The sequence below is a fragment of the Geospiza fortis genome, unplaced genomic scaffold, assembly GCF_000277835.1.
Source record: "Geospiza fortis unplaced genomic scaffold, GeoFor_1.0 scaffold106, whole genome shotgun sequence".
Classification (NCBI taxonomy): Eukaryota; Metazoa; Chordata; class Aves; order Passeriformes; family Thraupidae; genus Geospiza; species Geospiza fortis.
In genome coordinates, this window is record NW_005054377.1 from 3,157,860 (window position 1) to 3,185,221 (window position 27,362).

At 44.8% G+C, this 27,362-nt stretch overlaps 1 protein-coding gene across 1 annotated transcript in view; it reads right to left on the reverse strand.

Moving 5' to 3' along the window:
• MSRA (methionine sulfoxide reductase A) overlaps nt 1-27,362 on the reverse strand; it is a 223,944-nt gene that overhangs the window by 55,327 nt on the left and 141,255 nt on the right. Inside the window, exon 5 of the mRNA XM_005424956.2 lies at nt 27,063-27,169. Coding sequence (XP_005425013.1) covers nt 27,063-27,169 — 107 coding nt within the window. The remainder of the gene's footprint in view (nt 1-27,062; nt 27,170-27,362) is intronic.

Genomic DNA, 27,362 nt, shown 5'->3' on the forward strand with positions numbered 1-27,362 from the left:
TAAATTAGCATGAACGTGTGTTTCTCTTCCTGGAGGTGGCCCAAAGGAGCAGCCAACAAGTGCGTGGAGAAAACTCCAAAGACTCTGGCACAAAGTACTGAAAAGAGAGGTTTCTTTGGAAGGTAAACTCGCTCTCCCAAAGGGGATGAGTAAGCAGACATTTCCCTTGCAGGCAAGTGAAAGCTTTCAAAGATGTCATTCACAAAACTGCCCTTAATGGGAGAGCAGAGTGACTGAATCCAGGCAGGAAATTAAGAAACGGAGCAGGGACGGTCATTTTGATGAGGAGACTCAAAGAGAACAGAAAAAGGAAACAAGGGGCTCTGTGCAGTGCTGTTATCTCCTTTGACTGGGTCCCATTAATACAAGTCATTTAAGAGAGTGATGAAAAGAATGGGAATCTTTAAATAAAACACAACTCTTTCAAAGGCATAACTCTGAGTTTCTGAATTTCTCTTCCCAAATACACCCAAATACATCCCAGCAGGACAGACAAGCTTGTGCTGTATGGATTATCCAGTGGCAGGGGTATTGTCATGGAAACATGAGCTTTGTTCAGAAGTGATCACTAACTCCTGCTTGCCCTTCATATCTTAATAATAGATTTTTTTTAAACTTTTTTTTTTAATTAAATCAGTGACAGACTATGGGCCAAAATCTCCTCCTATCTCCTGTATGGATTTCATCCTGGATTTCAGCTGGTTTGTTTCTCATTTACAGCTGGACTGCAGCATTTGCCTATGGGCACAGCCACAACCCACAGGAAAAACTGGTCTGGCTCAGGAAGGAAACACAACATCCCATCATTTTCATGGATGGACCCAACTTTTTCCATCTAAGAGCCTGTGAACACATGACAGATGTGAAGAATACAACTTTCACCTCAGGACATCTAATAAAATAAATGAAATGGGATTCTCCTCCAGAAACTTGGCACTCAGGTATTCATAGGAAGAAATGTAGATGTGGCCCTTGGGGACATGGCTCAGTGGTGTCCTTGGAGGTGCTGGGAGAGTGATTGGTCTTGATGATTCCTGGAGGGCTTTTCCAATCTGAGTTATTCTGTGGTGAACTCACAAAGTTATACAGGTTTGTGAGTGCAGTCTGGTGACTTGGGATCATCTCTTAATATGTGTGGGCTTAGAAAAGGCTCTTCCCCCCATCTTGGGCCCAGCCAGCTGCAACCCCCGACAGGCATGAGATTGGGAGAGATGAAGGTAGAGGCCACAAAAATAAAAAACAAAAACAAACAAAAAAACCAACAACAACAACAAAAAAGACTCACAAAAAAAAAAAAAGGCAGGAAGAAGAAATTCTGGAGACATTTGGGTGAGAGATATATAATGTCTGCCAGGTTGGTAACTGAAGCAGACTTCATACAATCATGGAATGGTTTGGATTGGAAAGGATCTTGAAGATCATCCCATTCCACCCCCTGCCATGGGCAGGGACAACTTCCACTACCCCACTTTGATCCAAGTCCTGTCCAACCTGGCCTTGGACATTTCCAAGGATCCAGGGGCAGCCACAGCTTCTCTGGGCACCCTGTGCCAGGGCCTCACCACCCTCACAGGGAAAAAGAAGAAGAATTATTCAGGCTGGAAAACATCTTTTAGATGGAATCAAAGCTTTTAACTACAACTTACTTTTCCAAAGTTTTCCATGAAACTAAAAAAATCTGATCCTGTTACTGAGTGGAAACATCAGTGACTTCCACCAGCACAGGCCCAGAAAAACCAAGCTCAGATTTATTTCTCAGTTGCATCTGTGTAGCTGCACCCTCCAGATGCATTATTTAAAAATGCAGGGAAATGGTTCTGTTTAATTATTTTGCACATAAAATAGTTGGGATGATGGGCATTGTTACTTTAATGGCACACGGGCACCCTGAAGGCTGCTGGAATGGTCACTGATGAGCTTGGAACAGAGTTTTACAACAGCACGACATTAAGAGCAGAGTTAATTTTTAAAAAGAGTGTGAAATCTATGTCCACCACCCTCTTCCTCCTCCCTCCACCCCAAGAAGCCCCCCAAACCCCGGGTCTGGCTGGTTGTTCTGATCCCTGGAGTTTGATGCATGTTTGATTCACAGACTGCAGCATGTCTGCACCAGATGGCCCCGAGTTAATGAACACAAACTCATCACTTTTACTCACGAGGGAAATGTGCAGCTCAATCTGACTTGTACTCGACAACTAAAAATATTTGAGTATTTTTAGTGAGCGTTTTACTGTTACAAAATGGCATTTGAGGAAAGCAGTAAAAGAACACAGCCTACCCAACAAATGGACTTGCACAGATGAAGAGCAGCACTGCTGCCTTTCGCCCTTCCCATCCCAGCTAACATATTCCCAAACCTTCAAACTGGGAGCAGCACAGAAGGAAAGCTGTAAGACCTGTGCCTCCTTCAGGCACCATTGCAGAATGTCTCCTGAGCTTGCTGAAAGCAGGATTGGGATCTGAGTTTGTTACCACAGCAGGTTGGAAAGGATATGGGTCATAATCTCAGCAGAAAAGAAAAAGAATGCCTGGAAAATCCCAGAATTGTGATTATTTACGGTGGTTAATGAACTGTCTGCTCAAGGTCACTGTGATATGGAATCCTGGAATGGTGTGGGTTGGAAAGGACCTTAAAGTTCATCCCATTCCAGCTCCCTGCCATGGGCAAGGCACCCCCCACTATCCCAGATTTCCACAGTTGTGCACAAGACATAACACCATGAGAACATAAAATACATGAAACCCCAGAATTACACTGCCACAATATCCAAAAGATTTTCCTCCAAGGAACCAAGAGCTGTTTGTTAAAGGATGGAACCCAAATTCCTCAGTCTACAATCCAAAAATGGATTAATTGTTTCCCTTGGAGTCAGAGGGCACAAAGTCAGGATGGCAAACACGTGAGTGACATTCCCAGAATTTAAAGGAATATTGGTTTCACTTTTACTCAAAAAGCTGTTTGGTATGCCAACAGTTTTATGGAATTGTAGCTGGAATGTGACTTCCGGAGTACTCTCAGGCATTTGATTTTATGCAGAATTGTTTGGTCTGGAAAAGCCTTCAGAGATGACTGAGTCCAACCATCCCCCAGCACTGCCAAGGCCACCACTGACCCATGTCCCCAAATGCCTCTCCCAGGTGCTGGAACAAAATGATCTTTAGGGTCCCTTCCAACCCAAACCACTCCATGATCTCATGATTTACCAAGCTTATATTAATTTCTGAATCCCAGCTCCCACTGGCTTTGTCTCCCATGAAATGGCATTATGGCATAATGACATTATGGAATCACAGAATCATTAAGGGTGGAAAAGCCCTTGAAGATCACTGAGCCCAGCCATTCCCAGCACTGCCAAGGCCACCACTGATCCATGTCCCCAAGTGCCACATCCACAGGGCTTTTAAATCTCTCCAAGGATGGGGACTCCACCACTGCCCCGGGTAGCTGTGCCAGGGCTGGACAATTTTTGGTGAATAAATTGTTCCCAATATCCAATCTCAGCCTCCCCCAGCACAACCTGAGGCCATTTCCTCTCTCCTGTCCCTTGTTCCCTGGGAGAAGAAAGCGAGGAAGTCCCACTGAGCCTCCTTTTCTCCAGGCTGAACCCCCACAGCTCCATCAGCTGCTCCTCACCACACTTGTGTTCCCACACCATCATAAGACAAAATTCCAGAAAAAAAAAAACATATGAAAAACTCTGGAAACTTGTCAGAGGCTCTGCATGTTGATGTAAATACTTCAGAAGCAGTACACAAACCCTTCAGGTGTGCAATTCCAGCTGCACAGCAGTATTCCCACAGAGCGTGTGGATTGTCTTGATGGCATTTTACCTCTCTAACTAAAAATTTTCCCAACTAATCCCATCTCCATTGCACACTGGAGATAAACTATGAGTTATTAAAAAGCAAAGTACCAATCTAACACCAATGTCAAGCAGGGTATTTCCAATGGTTGAGCTGATAAAAAAGAGAGAGGAAAACCAGAGCATGCTGAGAGGCCATTGTTGTCTCCTAAGGCATGGAAGAACTACCCAAGAGAAACACCTATCAAGGTTTTGGAGGAAATCCCAAACCAAGCTTTGCTTCCTGCTCTTTGTGCTGCCTCGGTCAACCTTCTTCCCTTCTACAGTTCTCCACTAAAATCCAAGGAATATTTGCTGCTTGCCATGAAGGGATCGCCTCCCATCAGGGCATTGCACCATGCCAGGACAGGAGATCCCATCTCACCAGGATCATCCAGGAATCAGTGCTGGGGTGCAATCTCATAGCCATCACAAACCGGGCAGGATGCACAAACCCTGCTTCCCTCAGGATCTCTGTTCTCTCTCTTACGCACACACAAATCAAATAATTCTGAAACTTGCTTTAATGTGAAGCAAAAGCAAGCACGGAAACCTTAAGAAACAGAATTTGTTTTCTGTCATGCCCCACAAAAAATCGACAAAATATAATAGAAATATTGGAAATAAATCTGCTTTAATCAACCAAGGGAGTCAAAATTCAATTTAGAATGGAATATTGTGACTTCACCTCCAATAATTCACTTCACTGCAATAATTCCTGTTGATATGCACTGTGATGCAGTGAAGCTACAACCTGGACACATTCTCTGTTTGGAATTCTTTCATTCAGACTCCTCTAAGGACTCAAATGGCTCTAGGAAGTGCTTCTTTATCTCATTTATCTCTCCTCCAACACAAACTTTCTGATGCACAAGTTGTTCACTCTCCCCATCCTTTACAACTGGGTGGAGTGGAATGGATATGGAACCTGAGAAGTCTTTAAGGGATCAGGGACCATCTCTCACCTGCGACAGGACAGAGTAATAGGACAAGGGGGAATGGTTTCAGACTAAAAGAGGAGAGATTTAGATGGGATACTGGGAAGGAAGACTTCCCTGAGAGGGTGGACAGGCCCTGGCACAGGGTGCCCAGAGAAGCTGTGGCTGCCCCTGGATCCCTGGAAGTGTCCAAGGCCAGGTTGGACAGGGCTTGGAGCAACCTGGTACAGTGGGAGGTGTTCCTGCCCGTGGCAGGGGGTGGAATGAGATGGTCTTTAAGGTCCTTTTCAACTCAAATAATTCCATGATTGTATAAAGTTACCAGCATTTCCTACACGCTGATTTCAGCTCCTTGCAGAGCAGGATTGCTCTGCAGTGCTGGGCTGGGGTCTCAGCCATCAGGAAAACTCAGCACATGTTTCTAAGGCAGATTTCCCCCTTCACCTTCTCATTCTTTCCTCACCTTTCCTTCACCTTTCTCATACTTACTAACCCCACTTTTAAACACAAGCTGAGGCAAAAAGTGATATTTTAGCCTGTGCCCATGCACCATTAAAAATAGGCATGCAGCACTTCCCATGCATAATTCATTCTTCCTGTATTTCCAGTCAAGACGTCTTCACTTTGCAAGTGCAAAGTGACAATTCTTGCAGATTTGGAAAATAATCCTTTACATCTGTTACAAGCTAGCAGACACCATTTGGCAAGTGTTAAAAAATACCATATAGGACCAGGACTGCGGTGTCTGTTTGGTTATGAGCACTCATGGCCTAAAGTCTGTAGGAAAAAAAAAGAGATGGCTTGAATGTTCTTTCCTTCTAGCAGACATATTCCAGTTTTCCAGCCATTTATCTCTCTTTGTGTGTTATATCTTCCTTATTCCTCACTCTCTTATGTGTCAGAGAATCTCCTGAGTTAGAAGGGACTCACAAGGATCATTGAGTCCAAATCCTGGCTCTGCACAGAACACCCCCAAGGATCCCACCATGTGCCTGGCAGCACCATTTCCCTGGGTTTCCTTTTTTTGCATATTTTGGGTTGGATTTTTATTCCATTTTTCAGTCTTTAATGCTGACCCTTCAGCCACCTTTATTATGCCAGACCCAGAATACGTTTCAGGCTCTGGTGCCCTGTTCATGCAGCCCGACTCCATCCCCTCTCCCCATCAGCATCATTTCCCTGGGTTTCCTTGTTTTGCATATTTTGGGTTGGATTTTTATTTCATTTTTCAGTCTTTAATGCTGACCCTTCAGCCACCTTTATTATGCCAGACCCAGAATAAATTTCAGGCTCTGGTGCCCTGTTCACGCAGCCCGACTCCCGTGGGCCTCTCCCCATCTCCATTCCCCTTCTCTCTGCCTTTCCCACCAGCCCACGCTTTTCCATCAGCCCAGCCAGTCTCTACCCCTGCCTTCACTTCCCCATCTCCCTAATTTAGCTCTGCTTTTAAGTCTCATTAGCCCTGCCTCAAAGCGTGAGCAGCAGCGCTGTCACAACAAAAGGAGGGAGCGCTAGCAGCCCCGCTCCGGCAGGGCGAGGAGCATCTCCCTGCATACTAATGCTGCTTTAATAACGCTGCCCGAACACCCCGAGCCTGTGCTCGCACTCTGCAGGCTCGGGAGGAGCTGGGAATGCTGGATCTGCCCGCACAGGGGGAGTTGAGATGATGGGTGAATGCACATTTCAGCCGAGTTTGCCATCACAGTAACATCCCCCAGCCCCGACTCTTCTCCCCGCGTCTCATTTGGATGTTTTCTCCTACTCTAATACCACCCTTTTCTCCCTGCGCTTGAATTGTCTCCATTTGCATTCCAGTCCTCTGTTGGCAGCGGTAATAGGAGCGGTGCCATCCGCACAGCTAAGTAAAGCAATATATTATTTAATTAAAATGATGCTGACGCGGCAGCCGCGCTCACGCTCCGCCTCTGCTGCCGGCAAAGTCGGGTCAGCAAAAACGTCCCCGATGCTCCGGGGACACGATCCCGCCACCTCATCTGAAACTGCAAAAGCTCCTTGAGCATCCTCTGAGGTTCCCCCTCGGAAAGAGCTCGGGACTTGCAAGCGCTGCCTCGGGCATGGCTGGAGGGAGCCCGGGGCACGCAGGGACCGACAGAGCCTCGGCTGCGCTGCCCAAGGAGGAATCGGCTTTTATCGGTGTCGTGCCGGCAGAACAGCTGGGAAAAACACACACCCAGAGTCACAGCCAGGCAGGTTCTAAGGAGTCACATCTAATCACGGAATCACAGGATGGTTTGGGGTTGAAAGGGATGGTAAAGATCGTCTGGTTCTAACCCTCTGCCATGGGCAGGGACACCTCCCACTAGAGAAGGTGTGAAGGGGGAGGAAAAGAGTTCTAAGCTTATTTCAAGTTTCAGAGGTGAAACTCTAAAATATCTGGGTTTTTTTAAACAAGGGAGGGGGGGAAAACCACTCTAAACCTGTCCTTTTTTCAGGTTGAATTTAAGGAACTTTAGACCTGCGGGATGAAGCATATTGATTTTTCCATTTGTGGTTTTGATGGGAATTTAACTGCAAAGTGCTGTAAACGGGGGTTTGAAATTTGTCTGCAGTGTGTTCCATAGGAAAAATGTGAAAAAAGGGGTTAAAAAAACCCCAAACATCCAAGGATTTTTTTTCTTATCTCCCATCTCCCAGAGTTTGAAATCCCAAGCACTTTACTCACTGTCTGTAGAGAGACACCACATTTTGTCAGCACAATTCATCATGAAACTTGCTGACAATTAATTTTTCATCTTTTATTTTCCTCATTTTTATGTAATTGAAATGGTCAGAAGGATTTACATCAGCAACACTTCAATAAACTGAAAAAGGAGGTAACACCCCAGCCCTCTCCTTTAGGGTTGATTTGCTTAATGTGAAGCATTGGGGCAAACAAAATCCAACACTTCTGAAGTTGTTCCACAAACCCATCATGGGTTCAAATATCCTTTATTGTTTCTAGATCAAAAAATGCCAAGGAAAAGCCTGGAGAAGGAAGGAGTGACAGGGTGGCATGCCACATGGAGGGATCTTTTTAACAGCAAACAGGAAAGAGCGACACATCCCACAGATTTCCTCCATTTGTTTTTTGAGAAAAATACCTGCACAAAGCTTTGGTGGTGGTGTCACTGTAGGAACTTGCCAGTGTGTGAAATGAGCTTTTAATTTAGTTCTGGCCTGGAATGGAATGTGAGGTTTTTCCCAAACTTCTCCCACTAGTTGCAGCCCTTGCCACAGCAAGGCTCACAGTGGGAATGTGTTCTCCCAGAATTGGAGGCCAAGCTCAATTCAGACCTGAGCTAAGGGATGACACAGCTGCCTGTTCATTTACTGACAATTCCACATGTTTTGCTTTCTCACCTGGAAGTGTTTCCAGTTTGGGATAGTTTTTAAATACTCCCTTTATCTGCAAAGCCTCAGACAAATCTGGATGTGTTTCTGCATTTCCTTGGCAATAGAATCATGGAATCATGGAATGGTTTGGGATGGAAAGCACCCTGAGGATCACCCCCTTCCACCCCCTGCCATCTCAGGGACACCTTCCACTACCCCAGGGTGCTCCAAGCCCCGTCCAACCTGGCCTTGGACACTTCCAGGGATTCAGAGACAGCCACAGCTACTCTGGGAAAACATTCCAGTGCTTCCCCACCTTTGCACCAGGAGATTTGATCTGTCAGCTTCCCAATGCTCAGGAGGAAAGGGTTGCTTTGTGACAGATTTGAGGAGGACCTCAAGAAAATGAGGATATTTTCATCTGACAGTGATACCTTCTTTTCTCAACTTTCCAGAAAGCTCCTGGCAAACTTCTCCACGGAAATAATATTAATTAAACAGATCTATCAGTGGCATGCAGCACTTTTTCCACTCTCTAAGCTGTGCATAAAATAATATCATGTCCCTCACAGCCTAATGGTGGCACATAGAAATGGAACTGCATTATCAGTGCAGTGTGAGGATGAGAAAGCCATCACATGGCAGGCAGTCCCAGGATGATAGTATCTGTCCCACATTGTATTATTTTGGGAATAATAAATATTATATGTAGGAAAACACAATGCCAAAAGAAGCTTGGTCATCCCACAGAGCTTGTGACAGATGGCAATTCCAGCTCTATAATCAAGGCAATAATTAACCTCGTAGGTTAAAAAAAATCAAAGTGCATTTGCAATCCAGTTCTCCACATCAGGGATATGCCAGAATATTCAGCAGTGTTTTAAAATACTCTGAGAACCTGAATTAAATATGGCTCCTGACAGGAAAGCTCTACTCCTGCAGCAGACACCATGGACCACCAACATCTAGGACTTGATATCTTTTAGAAAAATGGAGCCTGAAATTTGAAAACAGGATTTGTTCAAAAGCCACTAAATCCACTTTTGCATCCATACACAGACTATCTATCATTTTACTCCATGAATCACAGCTGTTTTTATACTATTTGTTCAATACCTGAAAAGGCTAATTTCAGTCCTTTAGCTGCCTGTGATCTGCATTCCCTCTGAATTCAGTGGTGGAAATAAATTCTGCATCTATCATTTGTGAGTAAACTGGTTGGACTTTCTGTTTATGTTAATGTTTATAATTTCCAATAACACTTTTAAGCTGGAAAGGGTAAAATTAATTTTAAAAATAAATAGGATGTGTGTGAGTTTGTATAAAATATGACCTGCTGGAGTCCAGAGGAGGTCTCAGAGATGCTCCAAGGGCTGGAGCCCCTCTGTTCTGGAGACAGGCTGGGAGAGCTGGGAATATCCAGCCTGGTGAAGGGAAGGCTCCAGGGAGACCTTGGGGCTCTCCCTGGCCACAGAATTTGTTGATTTCATGTTGATCAAATCTTTTCGGTCCATCTGACCTTGCAACTTGTGATGTTGACCAAAAACCAGGAAAAGTGGAACACACAAAACATAGGGCCCAGGAAACTGAATATTGATCAACTGGCTCCCCCAATTAATCTATAAATTCATAATGGCTGGGCACAGGATGCAGTACAATGGTTTAATGTAGTCACAGCTTTTTTTTTTATATGGGGAAAAATTGAGGATAAATGAGTTCATAAAATAGTAGCACTCTGTAGTGATAGGGCCACAGGTCTGGAAAACCTTCTCCCATGTTATCCAGATGAGTTTCCTGCCACTGGAAGCTCACATCCATCCTTTCATGAACTTTTCATACCCTTTTGCATAAATTGTCAGATTTCTCATCTCTTCTGTTCTGTTTGGGCAGCTGTTCCTGAGCCCAGCTGCTCTAATGATTATAAAACAACAGATTTCCAAACCTAAACATAAAGATGGGTAATTTATACCCACCTGGATTTGTGCTACCATCATTCTTCACCCTGAACAGCTTTTTCCCCTCTTCCTGAAATTTATTTGTACTATTTCTAAAATAAAAAAAAACCAAAAAAAACCAAACAAAAAAAAACCCAAAAACCTCCAAAAGACCAAAATAAATTTTAAAAAAAGAGAAAAAAACCAAACCAAAACAAACAAACAAACAAACAAAACAAAAAAAAAAAACCAAAAAAAACCTCTTTCCTTGCTCAGCCTGTTTGCTAGGTAACAAATCACAATACTTTTGTGCTCAATACTTCCATGTTCCCTGATCATCCCATTCCTCATTTCTACAGAAAATATATTGGCCAACAGATCCCAGATTTACCCAGTGTCACCCAGTGCCTCCCACAGGTGTCCCCAGGTCACAGAATCACAGAATGGTTTGAGTTAGAATGAATCTTAAAAGTTCATCTGGTCCAACTCCCCCGCCATGGGCAGGGCACCTTCCACTGGACCATCCAATGGTCCTTCTGCTTGGATAATTGAGAATCTCCAACCACCAGAGAAATTTATGGGTTTTTTGCCAAATATTCCATCAGTTTTCTCAGCAGGCATGATGACATTCATCTGCATGAGGCGGGTATTGTAGGAGTATTCCTTGATTTCATCGCAGTTCAAGGAACCAGTGTAAATCCTTCTCATTCCCAGAAGTAATTCCGTGGAATGACTTCATTCATCCTGGAAAATTGAGTGTGCTGAGTCATCCATCAGTCCCTGAGGTCCAGAAGAGCAGCTGGGCTCACATCCAAGCAGCCAGACCCTGCTGCTCCCAAGGGTCTGGTCCTGCTGGAACTGCCTCTTGGGAAACATCCCCTCGTCACCCTCAGACCTCTCCTGGGCTTTGGAGCTCCTAAGGCTAAAACCATGTCAGTGACCACTCCAACAGCTGAGGAGTGTGCTCAGGGCAGGGCAGCACATGGGCCCAGCACACCATGGTCAGCCTGGCTTCCACCTGGACCCGTAACAGAGAATAAAACAGCCCAAACTGGGGTCCAGTAGCTGTAGCTCACTCCATGACCCAGTTCTGGATGACTCCTCAGCAGAGAGATCTGCTGGAAAACTGGAGATTGGATTCAGTTGCTTAAATTCAGATTTGCTTTGATGTCCATCCACTGTCCCAGAAGGTCACAGGACTTCTCCAAATCCTTTCATCCTACACAACCCCACACGAATGGCACAGATACCCTGAAGAGTCACACATTGCACCAGGGGCTACATCAAGCAACCAAACTTTTCCTCTGCCATCCCCTACAGAATTTCCAAGCCATCAGACATTTGTGTTCAAGATTTAGAAACTGGAGTAGCTCATCCAGGGTGGATCAGCACAGGCACATACTGGGCAGCTGTAGAGGAAAAAAGGTTTGGGAATTCTACTTCAAGGTCCCACTAACCCAACCCAAAGAGGGAAGATGGCAGGAGAAAGAAGAATGTGAACAGCCATGGAGAAAGAAAGAAAAAAAAGCCAGCAGGAAGGTGAGGGCCATGATGGAGCTGCTGGTGAAACTCCAGAGGAGTCCACGGAGCTGCTCCAAGGGCTGGAGCCCCTCTGCTCTGGAGCCAGGCTGGGAGAGCTGGAGGTGCTCACCTGGAGAGGAGAAGGATCCAGGGAGAGCTCAGAGCCCCTTCCAGGGCCTAAAGGGACTCCAGGAGAGCTGGAGAGGGACTGGGGACAAGGGATGGAGGGACAGGACACAGGGAATGGCTGCCCACTGCCAGAGGACAGGGATGGATGGGATATTGGGAAGGAATTCCTGGCTGTGAGGGTGGGGAGGCCCTGGCACAGGGTGCCCAGAGAAGCTGTGGCTGCCCCTGGATCCCTGGAATTGTCCAAGGCCAGGTTGGATGGGGCTTGGATCAATCCGGGATAGTGGAAAATGTCCCTGCCCATGGCAGGGGGTGGAATGGGATGGGCTTTAATGTTCCTTCCAATCTAAACCATTCCATGAGTCTAAGATAATTAGCAACAATTAAGGCTTCACTAAAAGGGTAACACTGGACTTTTTCCACTCCATGCAGGATTACGAAACCACACTAGAAACAAACTTGCTGACCACGATATACTTTGTGCTTTTTTTGCTCAGAAATTGAATTATTTCATTTTTGTCTTTTCTAGCATGGGCAAATTCCAAAAGGACAAGTTGAAATGGAAAAACACTCAGTGGCATTTTTTTTTTTTTGCAGGCTGCATTTTTCCATTGACCCAGCAGCATTAATAAACATTGCAGAGCTTTCTGAGGGGAAGATTTCCTATCCCCTCTGTGCTCTACCTCATTACCTTTTCATTTTGTTTTGTTTGCTTCTTCCTGTCAGGATAAACACGAGGCACTGTCAGGCAAACAGCAGGTCGGGGGATGACATTTTTTAATGTTCACAGAACAACCTGACCTCCTGCTCACAGCCACTAAAAGGGAAAAAAGGAAACCCCCTGTTTCAAGTCCTAAATGCTAACGAGGTTCTCTATTTGATTTGTTTCTCCTTCCCAGCAACACTAATTTCAAATTGCACCACTGACTCAATTAGCAAAATGTTGAATTTGGTGAGACTTTGTATAATGAAATGTCCCAGCAACAAAAAGGAAGCCAGCAGTGGTTTGGTGTCAGTAACTAAATCCATTTTAATGGGCTATTTTAATTAAACAAATTAAATTAATGATGGCCTCTGCACCATGATGAATTACACAATTTAATAGATCATTGCTACGTGCTAATCCCTTTTTTAATATTATCTTCTAACACTGATCCACGCACAGACACACAAGTCATAAACTCAAGTGTGAAAAACAAACAATGGGTGCAAAAGGGCCAAATGACAGAAAATGTGGGATGATCTTAGTTCCAAAAAAAAAAACCCAAACAATTTTCAGTTGAGGTTATGGCAATTATTCACCATTATGGGATCATGGAAACCAGGTGGAATCTGCAGTGACCTCCATGAGGGGTTCAGGTTGGATGTCAGGAGGAATTTCATCATGGAAAGGGTTGGTAAACACTGGAAGGGGCTGCCCAGGGAGCCATCCTGGAGGCGTCCAGGGAAGGTCTGGATGTGGCACTCTGTGCTCTGGGCTGGGTGACAAACTGGGGATCGGTCACAGCTTGGACTCAATGGCCTTGAAGGTCTTTCCCACCCTCGATGATTCTGTGAGGGGGAGGACCCAGATAATTTTATCATCTTTTATGGAGATCTAATTTCATTTTTTGGCTATGTTTAGAAGGCAAGGGTAGGATTTAAAGATTGGAATTGGTGACACTGGAGGTTTTTTCTGACCTAAATGATTCCGTGATTCTGCAAGTGATTTACCTGATGTTACACCTCGAGGGATTCAAGTCAGAGCTGAGCCAATCTAGAGGCTGTGAAGCCTTTCTGCTCACAGGCAAAAAGGGGGGAAAAGGGGGGAAAAAAGGTGTTTATAAGGACCGCTAATGACAAATAGAAATGGAACGTCCTTAGGGATGGCTGGGATTTCCATGCAACTGGAAGAGGGGCCATAAAACACATGGGAACACAAGCAAGACTGAGGGTAAAACAGGGAGAAAAGCAGCACCTTAAAGCTGGGAGACAACCATAAATACTAGGGATTGTGGCAAAGGCTCTTCTTGTGCCACAGCCTTCCATAAAAAATCCAGTTTGCCACAGTTTTCCATTAAAAAATCCCATATGGGCTGTTTCAGAACTGCAGCAGAGCTCCACAGACACCAGACTCCAACTGATTTTAGAGGATTTATTTATCATGTCATTGACAACTACTGAGGCTGAGGGGATCTGAGGTCTGGCTTGCTGATAAAGACTCCAGGAAAGATTGTATGGGATTAAATGGGAATAAGCGACAAAACGGAATGAAAAAAAAGATGCAAGGTGCAAACACAGCTGGATAATAAAATCATATAAAGTACATCAGGAATGCTGAAGATGTAAAATACTCTTCACAGAAGATGAAACATTTGGCTTTAGAATCCTGGAATTCCAAGGATAACAAGAAATTGAATAAAAACTGCTTTTCAATGAAAATAAATAAAAGAAGCACGGACCTGAAAAGGACCTGTTCAGTTGCCATAAAGAGAGCTCTTCAGAGTTCTCTAAAGTACATCCAGCACTAAATTCCCCTCACCCAGGCAGGCCCTGTCTGTCTGGAGATATGTCAGAGCTCAGGACGCACACCACACATGGGCACAGGAGACACAACCTTCATCCCTGACAACCTGTCCCCTCCCAGGTGTTGGAACAAGATGATCTTTAGGGTCCCTTCCAACCCAAACCACTCCATGATTTCATGATTTACCAAGTTCATATTAATCTGTGGATCCCAGCTCCTGCTGGCTCCCATGAAAAAACTGCTCTAAAATAGATTTATCTTTGCAATGCTGTGGCATAACGACATTATGGAATCACAGAATCATTAAGGGTGGAAAAGCCCTTGAAGATCACTGAGCCCAACCATTCCCAGCACTGCCAAGGCCACCACTGAGCCATGTCCCCAAGTGCCATATCCACATGGCTTTTAAATCCCTCCAGGGATGGGGACTCCCAACAGTGCCCTGGGCAGCTGTGCCAGGGCTGGACAGCACTTTCCATGAAGGAACTGTTGCTAAAATCCTTATTCTGATTCCAGTCTATGAAGAATGTTTAAAAATTAAGAAGTGGACTCCATATTTTAGTCAACTCCCTTTTAGCTGAAGTTGGGAATCCTGGTTCAGAATCCTGGTGTTTGTACCTGAGGGAACAGAGGAGTGAATAAGCCCCAGACAACGTGGCAGGATGCTAATTCAGGCTTCCTAATGAATTCAGAGCCAGAACAAATCAAAGAAGAACTGCATTTAAAATAATTAAAAAATAAAAAATAAAAAAAACCCCACAGCTACAGGTGTAGATTGTGAACTGGCATTATCCTCCCTTGTTTAAAAAATGACATGGTAATTCTAATGACAAACTCTGTTATAAATAGACACTTAATTACAATATCTTAGCTCTGGCATCTGCATTTTCACCACCTTAAAGGCAGAAGCCGAGGAGCATTTGCTGCAAACTGGAGACCTGAACAAGACAAAAGGAAACGTGAAGTTCAACCAAACCCAAAATCTGCTGCTCTTCACACCCTTCACTTCACTGCTGGCCTGCAGGTTCTTTTCCCAGGAGAAGGAAGGAAATCACCCTGGAATGTCCTGGGAGCTGCCACCCATGGAAGCCCCTCTCCCAAAACACCCCAGCCCTCTGACCAAGGGACAATGGACATCCTGCACCTGAATTTGGCCACTTTGAGCATTTTTTCCCTCCTCTCCCTCCAAGTCCATGGGTCCAGTGGCTCCAGCAGCTACCATAGAAACCAAAGTGCCGCTCTGCAGCACAAGGAGCAGATGTCACACACGGAGCGGCAGCAGCAATGGGAATGTGGGGAGGGGGTTGGATGCAGGAGGATGAGGAGGAGGAGGAGGAGGGAAAGCGGCATCACACATTCAGAATGAAATGTTCCCACCAGAGGGAGTGAGTCATTCCTGAAGTAAAGTGCAAAGCTGCAGGAATTTTTTTTCCCTGCTGCTCTCAATGCACATCTGCAAACACAGACGTACAAACCTCCACCCTTTGCTGGAGGATGTTACAATCCTTCACTGCAATTTTTGCTGGATGCAGGGGGATGGAGCAGCAAAGGATGAGGAGCAGGTGGGGGGACTTAATGCCTTCTTTGCTTCATTCTTTAACAGTCAGACCAGTTGTTCTCCAGAGAGAAACGGGAGGCAGAATGAATCCTGTAATCCAAGGCTGTCATCAACCTGCTACAAGCCCATGGAATGGGGTGGGATCCAGCCAAAAATGCTGAGGGAACTGCCAGAAGCACCCCCTGAGCCCCATTCCATCATTTCCCAGCATCCTGGCAAACCAGGGAGATTCCAATCCACTGGAAGGCACCAGTGGACACAGAGCCATCGTTTGGGGATGGTGAATCCATCACACAGGACAACAGGAAATGGCTTCAGGATGCACCGGGGGGTTTAGATTGGATATTAGGAATAATTTATTTCTCAAAAAGGTTGCCCAGCCCTGGAACAGCTGTCCAGGGCACTGGTGGAGTCCCCATTCCTGGAGGGATTTAGAATCCATGTGGATGTGGCACGTGGGGACATGGGGCAGTGGTGGCCTTGGCAGTGCTCGGATGGTTGGACTTGGTGATCTCTGAGGGTTTTCCAACCTAAAAAATCCCATGATTTCATGATTCTAAACAACCCTGCTTTTGCCTCTTGCACAGACACTCGACTCCCTCGTGCTCTGCTCTCTAATGAACACTGAGATTTCCTCATGATGTAAATTAATGCCTGACCTATCCCAAGTACCTCAGACAGAATTATGCTGTCATTTCCAAAATGCCCTTTAGAGCTTTTTCCCTTCCTCTCTTTCCAGGACAGTGCAGAAATACAACTTTGGATGAAGCCCACATATATTAAACAGGGATTTTACATCAAAAAGTCACTCACTTTATAAAAGCAGCAAGCAATAAAACATTATGATATATTATACCTTTGTAAATTGTTTGCTAATTCAAAATAAAAAAGAATAACAACCAGTTTGGAGTCGTGTTTGATTTCCTTTGATCTTGCTGTTCAAAATTTATCTCTTTGCCTCAAGGGATGGAGGGACAGGACACAGGGAATGGATTCCCACTGCCAGAGGGCAGGGTTAGATGGGATATTGGGAAGGAATTCCTGGCTGTGAGGGTGGGGAGGCCCTGGCACAGGGTGCCCAGAGAAGCTGGGGCTGCCCCTGGATCCCTGGAAAGGTCCAAAACCAGGTTGGACAGGGCTTGGAGCAACTTGGAACACCCGGGAGGTGTCCCTGCCCATGATCCTTAAGGTCCCTTCCAACCCAAACCATTCTAGGATTCTATGATAAATCACAAATAAATGGGATGGAACAATTGCCAAGCCCTCCTTCAGCTGGAGTGTGGGATGAATTCACAATTCAACACTGCTACAAAATCATAAAATTATAAAAAACCTCATATCTGCTTCTCCAGATTGTAAATATTTCAGTGACAGCCCAACATCTACGAGTGTCCTCCCCAAAACTCACTTGGGGAATGTTCATTTGGGAAATGCCCATCTCCTGCTTCCCACAGCAAAACACACAAAGCACAGAATCCTCTTTTGCTCATCACTGATAAACCCCAGCAGGGTAATTCTGCTGCATCTGATCCATGAAATGATGCTCCAGGAACCACACAAATATGGACAAACAACTGAAATAACAGAAAACCTGCTGGTTTGTGCGGCACAAAGAGAAGGGGAAAGCTCCTCATTCCCTGCCCTTGCAGAGGAGCTCGAGCCCACTAGAGGGCAATGAAAGAAATCAGGATTTCTCCAGCCCTGGAAAACCCCCTAATTCCGCACTGAAGGTTTTTCCTGTGATAATAGATCACGGGATAATGGGGAAATATATTTCCTAGGATTGTTGGCACATAAAATAGCAGCCACATACATATAACGGCAGGAAGAGCTGGATGAAAAATCACCACCCAGGATATAATTAGCTGATTGAGATAAAAATAAAAAATATTACAGAAAATAAACTGATGATGGTGTTAAAAGTGCACATTTGTGTATGTGTGTGTGGAGAAGGGGGAGCAATGTTACAATCCTTCACTGCAATTTTTCAACTCCTCTTTCTTTTTTCCAGAATTTTTCTTTGGGTGTTTTAATCTCCACAAAACTTCATTGGTTTGGGCTGAAAGTTGTCACTTCTAGAGGAAACTGATTTTTCTAAATTTCTAGGACAGCCACTCAGCCATTTGTGATAAATAACTGTGTTTATTAAATACTTAATAAATAAATATAAATTTAATTATTATGCTTTCCATATTAAAAAAATAATCTAGATTATCTAAAAATATCTAAAAAACGCCTTTAAGGAGTGCAAAAACCTTTAAGTTTGGGTGTCTTTCAGCATCAAGCACTGGCCAAAAAAGCCAAATTTGTCTAATTTTTTAGCTTTTTAAGGAAAATGTGGGTTTCACATAGTCAATAGATTTTTAATACTGAAAATTTTAGAAGAAGGAATGAGCACCAGTTCCCTGAGCACTTCAAATGGGAAAACAAGACAACACAAACAACACTGGGCCAATTTGTACATGGGTAAAAAGAAAAAAAATAAAACAAAACTAAACAAACAAAAAAAAATCCGCCCCCCCCCCAAAAAAAAGAAATAACATTCAAATGATAGGGAATATAATTAGTGCCAATCAATGTTTTTGTAGAAAACAGGTCAAATATAAACCAAACATCTGTCTTTGACACTATTACAAGTCCAGCTGACACAGGAAAATCTGAAGATCCAATGCAGTGAATATTTTGTGTTTGATTAAGTATCATAAAATTATTTTAATATAAAAAAGAAGTGCAAAAAATGTGCAAAAATTAGGGAATGATAACTGGATTAAGATGGACTTTCACCAGGATTGTTGTGAATTGCAGTGATCAAGGCTTAGAAATAATTTTTAAATTAGTGCTGGTGCAACTGGGAGATCACATGAAGGTCTCAGAGTTACTGCCCTGGACCACTGAGATCATTGGAATGGAGTTAAATCTCAAACTGCCTCCATGGCTTCCCTGAAAAAATCCAAAATTCCATCTTCACCCATTGTCTGGATACAGCTCTTCCTCCCGCCCTTCTCCACCACCTCACAAAGGGTCTTGGTGTGTAAAAGAGTTTTTGCTTCTGTGAACACCTTAAATGCAACTCCTTTAAAACTTGAAAGAGACCTGGTTTAACCGAGCCAACTAAAAATAACAAAAGCACAGGAGAAAGGAGAAGCCACGATGGGAATACATTAACCCCAAAAATCCATAGGAGGCTGCTTGCTCAGGGAAAGGTCAGGATTAAAAACTGGATTTAATACGGGGGCTTGAAGCAGGGATTCACTGAAAGTGATTTCTCAGTTTTTGATGACTCCTCCTGCACAAAACTCCATGGTCCTGCCCTAGAAGGTAGCTTGGGATGCTCAAGGCAGCAGGAAGAGGAAATATATTTTGTCCACTTTATCTTGGGTAGCTGGATTCATTTTCAGGCCCAGTGAGCAAATGACACCTAATAAGTGTCAGCTAGAAAAAAATACAAGTTTATCTTACTTATCTTATACAAGTTTATCTTTTTAAAAAATACAAGTTTGTCTGCCAGGATAAAAAAGAGGGAAGGTTTTTCAGAAACACAGGTTTGAGGGGGAAAAAAAGTGGAAAATCTGAGGACTGGGAAAAATGTGGAAGAAAAGGATGAGGGACAACATCAAATGACAGAAGATTCTTCCCTGTGAGGGTGGGGAGGCCCTGGCACAGGGTGCCCAGAGAAGCTGTGGCTGCCCCTGGATCCCTGGAAGTGTCCAAGGCCAGGTTGGACAGGGCTTGGATCAACCTGGGATGGTGGAAGTTGTCCCTGCCCATGGCAGGGGTGGGAATGGGATGAGCTTTAATGTCCCTTCCAACCCAAACTGTTCTGGGACTCTGTGATTCCATGATAAAACAAAAGGAAAGACCAGTCTACAAGGGATCTGTGGAAGTTAATAAAGGAGGAAAAAAAACTAGATCAAATCAGACATGACAATGTTGCTGGCTAAAGCATCCTCTGATTTCTCCTTCCAGGAAGTATTGATTTGTTTTCTCCAAAGCTGAAAGTTCTCCTTGATGTACACTTCACACAGAAAATAGAACACACAATCCTACGACAGCTCTTTGGGCAACAAAAACACTGAGAGGCACAAAACTCCGGGGCCAGATTTTTATCTCAATTGCATTACTGGAAATCCAAAGTAATTCCATGGATTCCAATGGTGTTGCTCTGGATTTGCAGCTTATGGATGATCTGCACTGGGTCCTCTGAGGGAATCTTGAGACATCAGCTGGAAAACAACTTCAGCAGACATGAACTGTCAACACAATTGGCTATCAACCATCTGGTTATCAAATCATGGGGACCTGAGTATTTAAGTGGACCCTCCTCTGTCCATATTCAGAGGCCTGAGCAGGATATTTTATAAATGTTGAGTATCTGCCATTTCCACATGAGAGCTTTGTGGAACTCAGAACTTGCTGAAGTGTCATCATGCTCAGATACATTTTTTGCTTTCAGAGCGTTTCAGAGTTGGGTAAACAGTAGGAAAGTGTTCCATGAGCATTCATTTGAATCCTGGCTCAGGCACACTTCTGTCCCTGAGAAAATGAGGTTTGATGAGTGTTCTTGGATCCCACAGCTCAGCACTAGGGGTAAACAAACTGTTTGGAGAGCAGAAATAATGCTCCCGTGCTCATTAGAAATGTCACTTTAAAAAAGGCTTTTTCCTGGATTTTTTAATTTGTATGGAAACCTCAAACCAGGCAAATCTCTCTTCCCCTCTGAGTCCATGAGAGATCCCCACTTCAAATCCAATCCTTCACCTGGACATGGATGGGTCCAAAGGGCAGAGCAGAATTAAGACACAACATGTTCACACATGATGAGACTGAACACCTCTGGAGATGATTCCTCAGGTTTATTTCCTGGAAGTTTTTCCTTAGGTCAGCTTTAAGGGCTGTGTTTAACCCAAAGAGAACAGGAACAGCACCAGCTAATGACCATCGTGCTCCTTTTACTTTGACCTTTTCCTATTTTATCCCGTCCTCCCCCTAACTAATCTCTCAGTTAAAATAAACTCCTTGAGAGCTTCCTGAAGAGAAGGAATTCCATCCTGTTCCCTGTAAATCCTGTGTTCACTTAAACCACCATTATTAAGGTCATCATCACATTTACGCACCTGACATTTAATGTGCATGTGACACTTTCAGAATGCTGTAACAGATCCATAATCAAGATCAAGAAATTCAAAAGCCTGGACTAGAAGCTCTTCAGGAGCACCTCAGATACCACTGAATTATGTTAGAGAACATTTCCAGCCTGGTGGGAAGGGATTTAACCTCTGTGTTGGCATCTGTGCACGTTCCAATACTTTTCCTTGGCACTGGGATGACCCAGGAGAGCTGTGCCCAACTGGAGGCCAGGTCACACAGGGTAGGACCCCTCAAACAACAGCTCAGCCCTTTAAAATCTTCATTTTCTGAAGCAGCATGAGGATGTGCCACGGAGATTGAGAATTTATCTGCCCAAGGACATGAAAATGGGATGTCTACACAAATCCAGCATGCTTTTACATTAATGGCAGGCTGAACAGGGCAAGCCACACAAAGCAGGAAATGTTTTATTTACAACCCACTCTTGAAGTCAAATCCATTTGATATTTACATTAGTTTATTACAGGGCAATTTCTAGCATTAGTTTAAATGTCCAATATAAACTTCACATTCCCAGTGCAATAAAGCAAATGGCTCCTTCAGTGACCCCCATGACCTCCCAGATGAAAAAATGATTGCAAAATACAAAGTCTGGTTTCATCCTGCTCTTCCTGGTTCTAAATCCAAATACAGCATCAGCTGCATTTGCAACAGTCAAAGGGCCAAATGAAATGCCTGGCCTTTATCAAGTGAAGACAATAAATGCAGAATTGAAAGCTATATTAAAAAAATAATCTTGCCTTTCTCAGCATTAATAAAAACAAGCACCATGTGCTGCATTCCTGGGGAACAGGAAGAGTAGCAGGATGCACTCAGCATGGGATGGTGGCACTTCTCTTCCTCAGGGATTCCTGGAAGTGTCCAAGGCCAGGCTGGACAGGGCTTGGAGCAGCCTGGGATTGTGGGAAGCGTCCCTGCCCATGGCAGGGGGTGGAATTAAATGGGCTGTAAGGAACCCAATACCTCCCTGGGCAGCCCCTTCCAACATTTAATCACCTTTTCCATTAAGAAATTCCTCCTGATGTCCAAACTAAACCTCCCCTGGCACAGCTTGAGGCTGTTCCCTCTCATCCTGTCCCTGTTCCCTGGGAGCAGAGCCTGACCCTCCCGGCTGTCCCCTCCTGTCAGGGAGCTGTGCAGAGCCACAAGGTCCCCCCTGAGCCTCCTTTTCTCCAGGCTGAGCCCTTCCCCAGCTCCCCCAGCCCCTCCTGGTGCTCCAGCCCCTTCCCCCAGCTCCATTCCCATCCCTGGACAAGCTCCAGCCCCTCATTGTCCTTCTTGTCCCATAAGTGTCCCCAGGGCTGGAGGTGCCCCAGCAGTGCCAGCACAGGGCATGGGCACTGCCCTGGTCCTGGTGCCACCCCAGAGCTGCCACTTTGGCCTCTTGCCCACCTGGGCACACCTGGCTCGTGTCAGCATCACCCCCAGGGCCCTTTCCAGCCCCTCTGCCCCAGCCTGGAGCTGTAGGGGGCTGGTGTCACCAACTGCAGCATCACTCCCCAGCTCTCCCTGTGCCCAGCCATCACTAGTTCTTGCCCCAGCCCTGAGGGAACCTGCCCAGGCCATGGCTGCTGGACTTTCCAGGAATAAGCCATGGGAGATTCTGTCAAAGGCGTTGCTGAAGTCCAGGTAGACACATCCACAAGTTCATCCTAAGTTCATGCCATTAATGCTTTTATCTCGCTGCCACTGTCTTCAAGAAATGGATTCGAATTTTGAGACAGTTCCCCAATGTGAGGTGCCCGAATTTTATCAGAGTGGCAAAGTCAAATTTTCTGCAGTTACAGTAACATGAAAAGAGTTCACAAGTGCTCACACAAAACCTCCTCATCCATAGCCAAATGCAGCTTTCTCCAAGAGGCATGAACATACAAAGGGTATCTCTGCAGCACAGAAAAGCGATTACAACCCAAAGAATGGCTCAGTTTACCAGATCAGCTTTGCTTGTCTCCACAAGAGCCACCACCATCAATCAGAAATCAAGTCCTTGCCATTCACAGCAGAGTGAAGCAGAGATAATTTGACACATAAAGCTCTGAATTAGACATAATTTGAAGAGGAGTAAGCAGGTGTTATTTTTTTATTGAGTATTGTACTGCTTTAATAAAAACAATCTCATTTTAAAAGAGCTATTTAGCTTCTCCCAGCCAAAAATCACATGAAAAAACATCTCCCAGGCAAAGCCTGTTCTGAATTCACACAGCAGTCAGATAAAACACAGATGAAGGTCATGAATTCCCACTGCCAGGCATTCCTTCATGGAATTAACCACTCAGAACTGCAGATCCCAGAGGTCTGTAAACAGCCCTGCCTCCAGCTTTGACAAATACAATCCTGACCACTTCACCTCCTTGCAGGTTGCTGCTCCAAAGCTCATTGCTTTTGGAATGCTTTAGGAAACTCCAGCTCTTCAATCTCTTTCTTTGATACCAAATGTAAAAGTCTTATTTTTGCACCTTTTGCTGGTTTGTTCCCACATCATATCTCAGAAAGCTGGTGGAAGCTTCCCAGTGTCTGCTGTGCTGCAGGGATTGCTGCATCTTCTGCTAATTCCTCGTGTTCCCTATTCCATGGAATGCATCCACCCAAAACCTCTGCTCTGAAGCCAGGCTGGGAGAGCTGGGGGTGCTCACCTGGAGAACAGAAAGATCCAGGGAGAGCTCAGAGCCCCTTCCAGGGCCTAAAGGGGCTCCAGGAGAGCTGGAGAGGGACTGGGGACAAGGGATGGAGGGACAGGACACAGGGAATGGCTTCCCACTGCCAGAGGGCAGGGATGGATGGGATATTGGGAAGGAATTCTTGGCTGTGAGGGTGGGGAGGCCCTGGTGAGGGTGCCCAGAGAAGCTGTGGCTGCCCCTGGATCCCTGGCAGTGTCCAAGGCCAGGCTGGACAGGGCTTGGAGCAAGCTGGGACAGTGGAAGGGGTCCCTGCCCATGGCTCATGGATGATTTTTAAGGTCCCTTCTAACCCAAACCATTCTGTGATTGCATGAAGGGGAGGCACTCAGTGTATCCTCAGAGCCTTACAACCCAGTGCTAGTGCTTGACAAAACAACTGCAAGGTCTGACTCTGAAAAAAAGAAAAGAATACAAACTTCTTCCCACCCTGATTTCATTCTCTGGATTACAATTGCCTCGATAATTCATTTGAAAACTAAACCCAGCTGAGCAACTGTCTTGAAAATTGAGTAACCTCAGGTTCACCTGTATTAAAAAACCTCAGCTTCAGGCAAAGCTGCTCATTCACTGTGATTTCACCAAGGCCTGGCCCTCATTTGATGTTTTTCTGATTACAGTTCCATTGTGTCACCGTTTAGCAGCAGCACTATTGCATTACAGTCTGTCACCAGCAGCTGACTCTGACTCCTGCACTCAGCTCCTTCAGCAGCTCCAGCCCCATGGCTGGATGTGAATTCAGCGCTCTACTGCCACTTCTCAGCTCTCAAAGCAGCTGCAGGGATCAGCAACAAGATCCACAACTCAAAATAGATGTGACCTTGCAGGATACCTGGGCTTGGGGTACACCCAGGGTCTCAGTCACAGCCTGGTAATAAATCTGATTATTGTTGCTTAAAATTGAATCCCAGCATCACTGAGGATGGAAAAGCACTCTGAGATCATCAAATCCAAGCATCCCCCAGCACTGCCAAGGCCACCACTGATCCATGTCCCCAGCTGCCACATCCACAGGGATTTTAAATCCCTGTAGGAATGGGGAATCCACCACTGACCTGGGAAACCCATTCCAATGCTTGCTCACCCTTTCTGTGAAGAGTTTTTTCCCTAATATCCAGTCTAGACCCCAACTTGGCACAGCCTGAGGCTGTTCCCTCTCATCCTGTCCCTGTTCCCTGGGAGCAGAGCCTGACCCTCCCAGCTGTCCCCTCCTGTCAGGGAGTTGTGCAGAGCCACAAGGTCCCCCCTGAGCCTCCTTTTCTCCAGGCTGAGCCCCTTCCCCAGCTCCCTCAGCCCCTCCTGGTGCTCCAGCCCCTTCCCCAGTCCCATTCCCTTCCCTGGACACCAGAAGCCAGTTAGGAAAAAACCCAAACTTCATCTAGCAAATACCATCATTTTCTGGTTAAAAGGCCATTTTTAGGGCTCTTTCAGGCCCTCAGTTCAAACCACATTTAAGAGCACATGCACAATTATTCAGTGAACAAAAAAATAAATGACATTTTGATTTTATTTTTCTTCCTTTTCAGTGCCAAAAAATGCTGGAGTCACCCATGCACACTGCAGTTATTGTAATATTTGTTAGTCCTTCCTCCCTTGCTGCAGGCAGCACTGCTTATCACGGAAAAAATTGTGCCATTCCCACATTTTTATCCATGATTATCTGGCATGTGTCACTGCCAGAAAAAGCTTGATATTTATTTTAAATTGCTGCCATAATAAGGAAAGTGGCTGTATTACATTTACATTAAAATAATGGAATGCACAGCATTTAATATGAAAAGGGATTCCTGAACAAATTGTTTGCTCAGTGTGTTTCCCACACAACCATTCCACTGCTCATGCAATACCCCAGTAGATAATATTGGAGATATTGTTGTTAATAATACATGGGAAACACACATCCCTGAGGAATTTCAGTGCATATTTGCTGGGTTTCCTTAGCTGGCAACACCGTCCCTTCCTTCCCCACTTCAGTGCAAAAACAAACTCTACATGTGCTCACTTACAGTTGTGCCTAATTATATAAATGTACTAATTACACACACTTTTCAAAGTAGGTAAATTTTAAATGGTGCCATTAAGGAAATCTATTTGATGATGGAAATTTCTGTAATATCATATTGCAATCTCACACATGGCAATTTTGCTCTCATGTCAGTATTTATTTAATGACAAATAACAGCAGAGGATAATAGAGTTGGGAAAGCAAATTAAAGCTGTAAGATTTGCAGGGTGATGTTGGTCAGCAGATGCTAAAGGAAAGGAACAAATGTAATTTGGAAAAGCAGTGGATCTGAGGTAAATAATGAGTAAAAAGAAGTTTTGAATGATAAATGTCTTCCAAAACCACCAGATAAACACCTTCAAGAGTGACTTATCCCCATCAGAAACAAATATAAGTCATTGAGCACTTCATTTACACACAGTTATCAGATCTGGAAATCACTTACCTGCAGTCCTGAGCACCTCTCTGCACTCAAAATAATTCCAATTTGAAGTAGGAACCAGTCCTAGGAGCTCACCCAGTCATACTCACATTGGTAAAAAACAATCTGCTGCCTTTTGGGGCCTTCTAGTTGATGTAAAAAGTGCTTTTTACTCTTCACATTAAATATTCACCCAAATTCCTGGTTCTTTAACATAACACCTGTGAGGTGACTGTATAATTAAATATAATGAAAACTGATTGTCTTTTGGTACTACTTGAGTTTACTGCCCAGATGTCCCAGGTGAGTGGGGTTTTTTTTTTCATATAAATTATAATAATTTATTATTTTTCTGCTGCAGAATCTGGATTTTGCAGAGCGCTGGGCAGCACCACAGTGCAACAACACTGCAGGATACTAATCCCTCTGCCTTTACCTAAATAATAAAGTGGCAGAGAAGAGACAGGATCTATTCTCCCCGGAAAACAGGGGAAAACTCTGTAAGTAAGGGAACTGGTGGAAGTTCTCTCACACAAATCCTTGTGTCACAACAAATACTCTCAGTAAGTCACAGGCTGTCACACCTCAGCCAAGACATTTATGGAAAGGCTTGATAGAAGCATCTCATAAGCATCAGGTGGGTGATCCTGAGTTATCCAGCTCAGTTATTGATCAGCAATGTTCAGGAACTCATGGATCTGGGATTTTGGGTTCACTCCTCAGGGTTTGGGGTCCAGAGAAGCTTGAATAGCTTTAAATTCACAAATTTCTGTTCTGGTGAACCCACATTAAATAAATCTGTAGAAGAGACTCAAAATATCTTTGCACAAGGAGCTATTTCTCTTTCTGCATGGTTATAAAATTACTCACACCAAAAAAAATCCCTAAAAGTTGGAATTTAAAGCAACTATGATGCAAGTTGGGCATTGGACTGAGGTGCTGCAACAGCAGCATGAAGAGAGCAATGCACAGAGAGTGATTTTGTGTTAATTGGTGACATCTGTGACCTCATGCTCACAGCTGAAGCCATTCCACCCCCTGCCCAGTGCTACCTTCTGATATTCTTCCTTGGATCTCAGGGCAGCTTCCATCTGTTCCTGGGAGAAGGTGTAGATGGCCGAGCGGTACTGAGTGCCGACGTCGTTCCCCTGCCGCATCCCTGGGGGGACACAAGGCAGGGGGATCAGCTTCCCTCCCTCCCTGGGGGCTGGGGGAAGTCCAGAACACCCCCATCCCAGAGAATCCCAGCATGGGTTGGGTTGGGTTGGGTTGGGTTGATTTGGGTGGGTTGGGTTGGATTGGGTTGGGTTGAGTTGGATTGGGTTGGGTTGAGTTGGGTTAGGTAAGGTTGG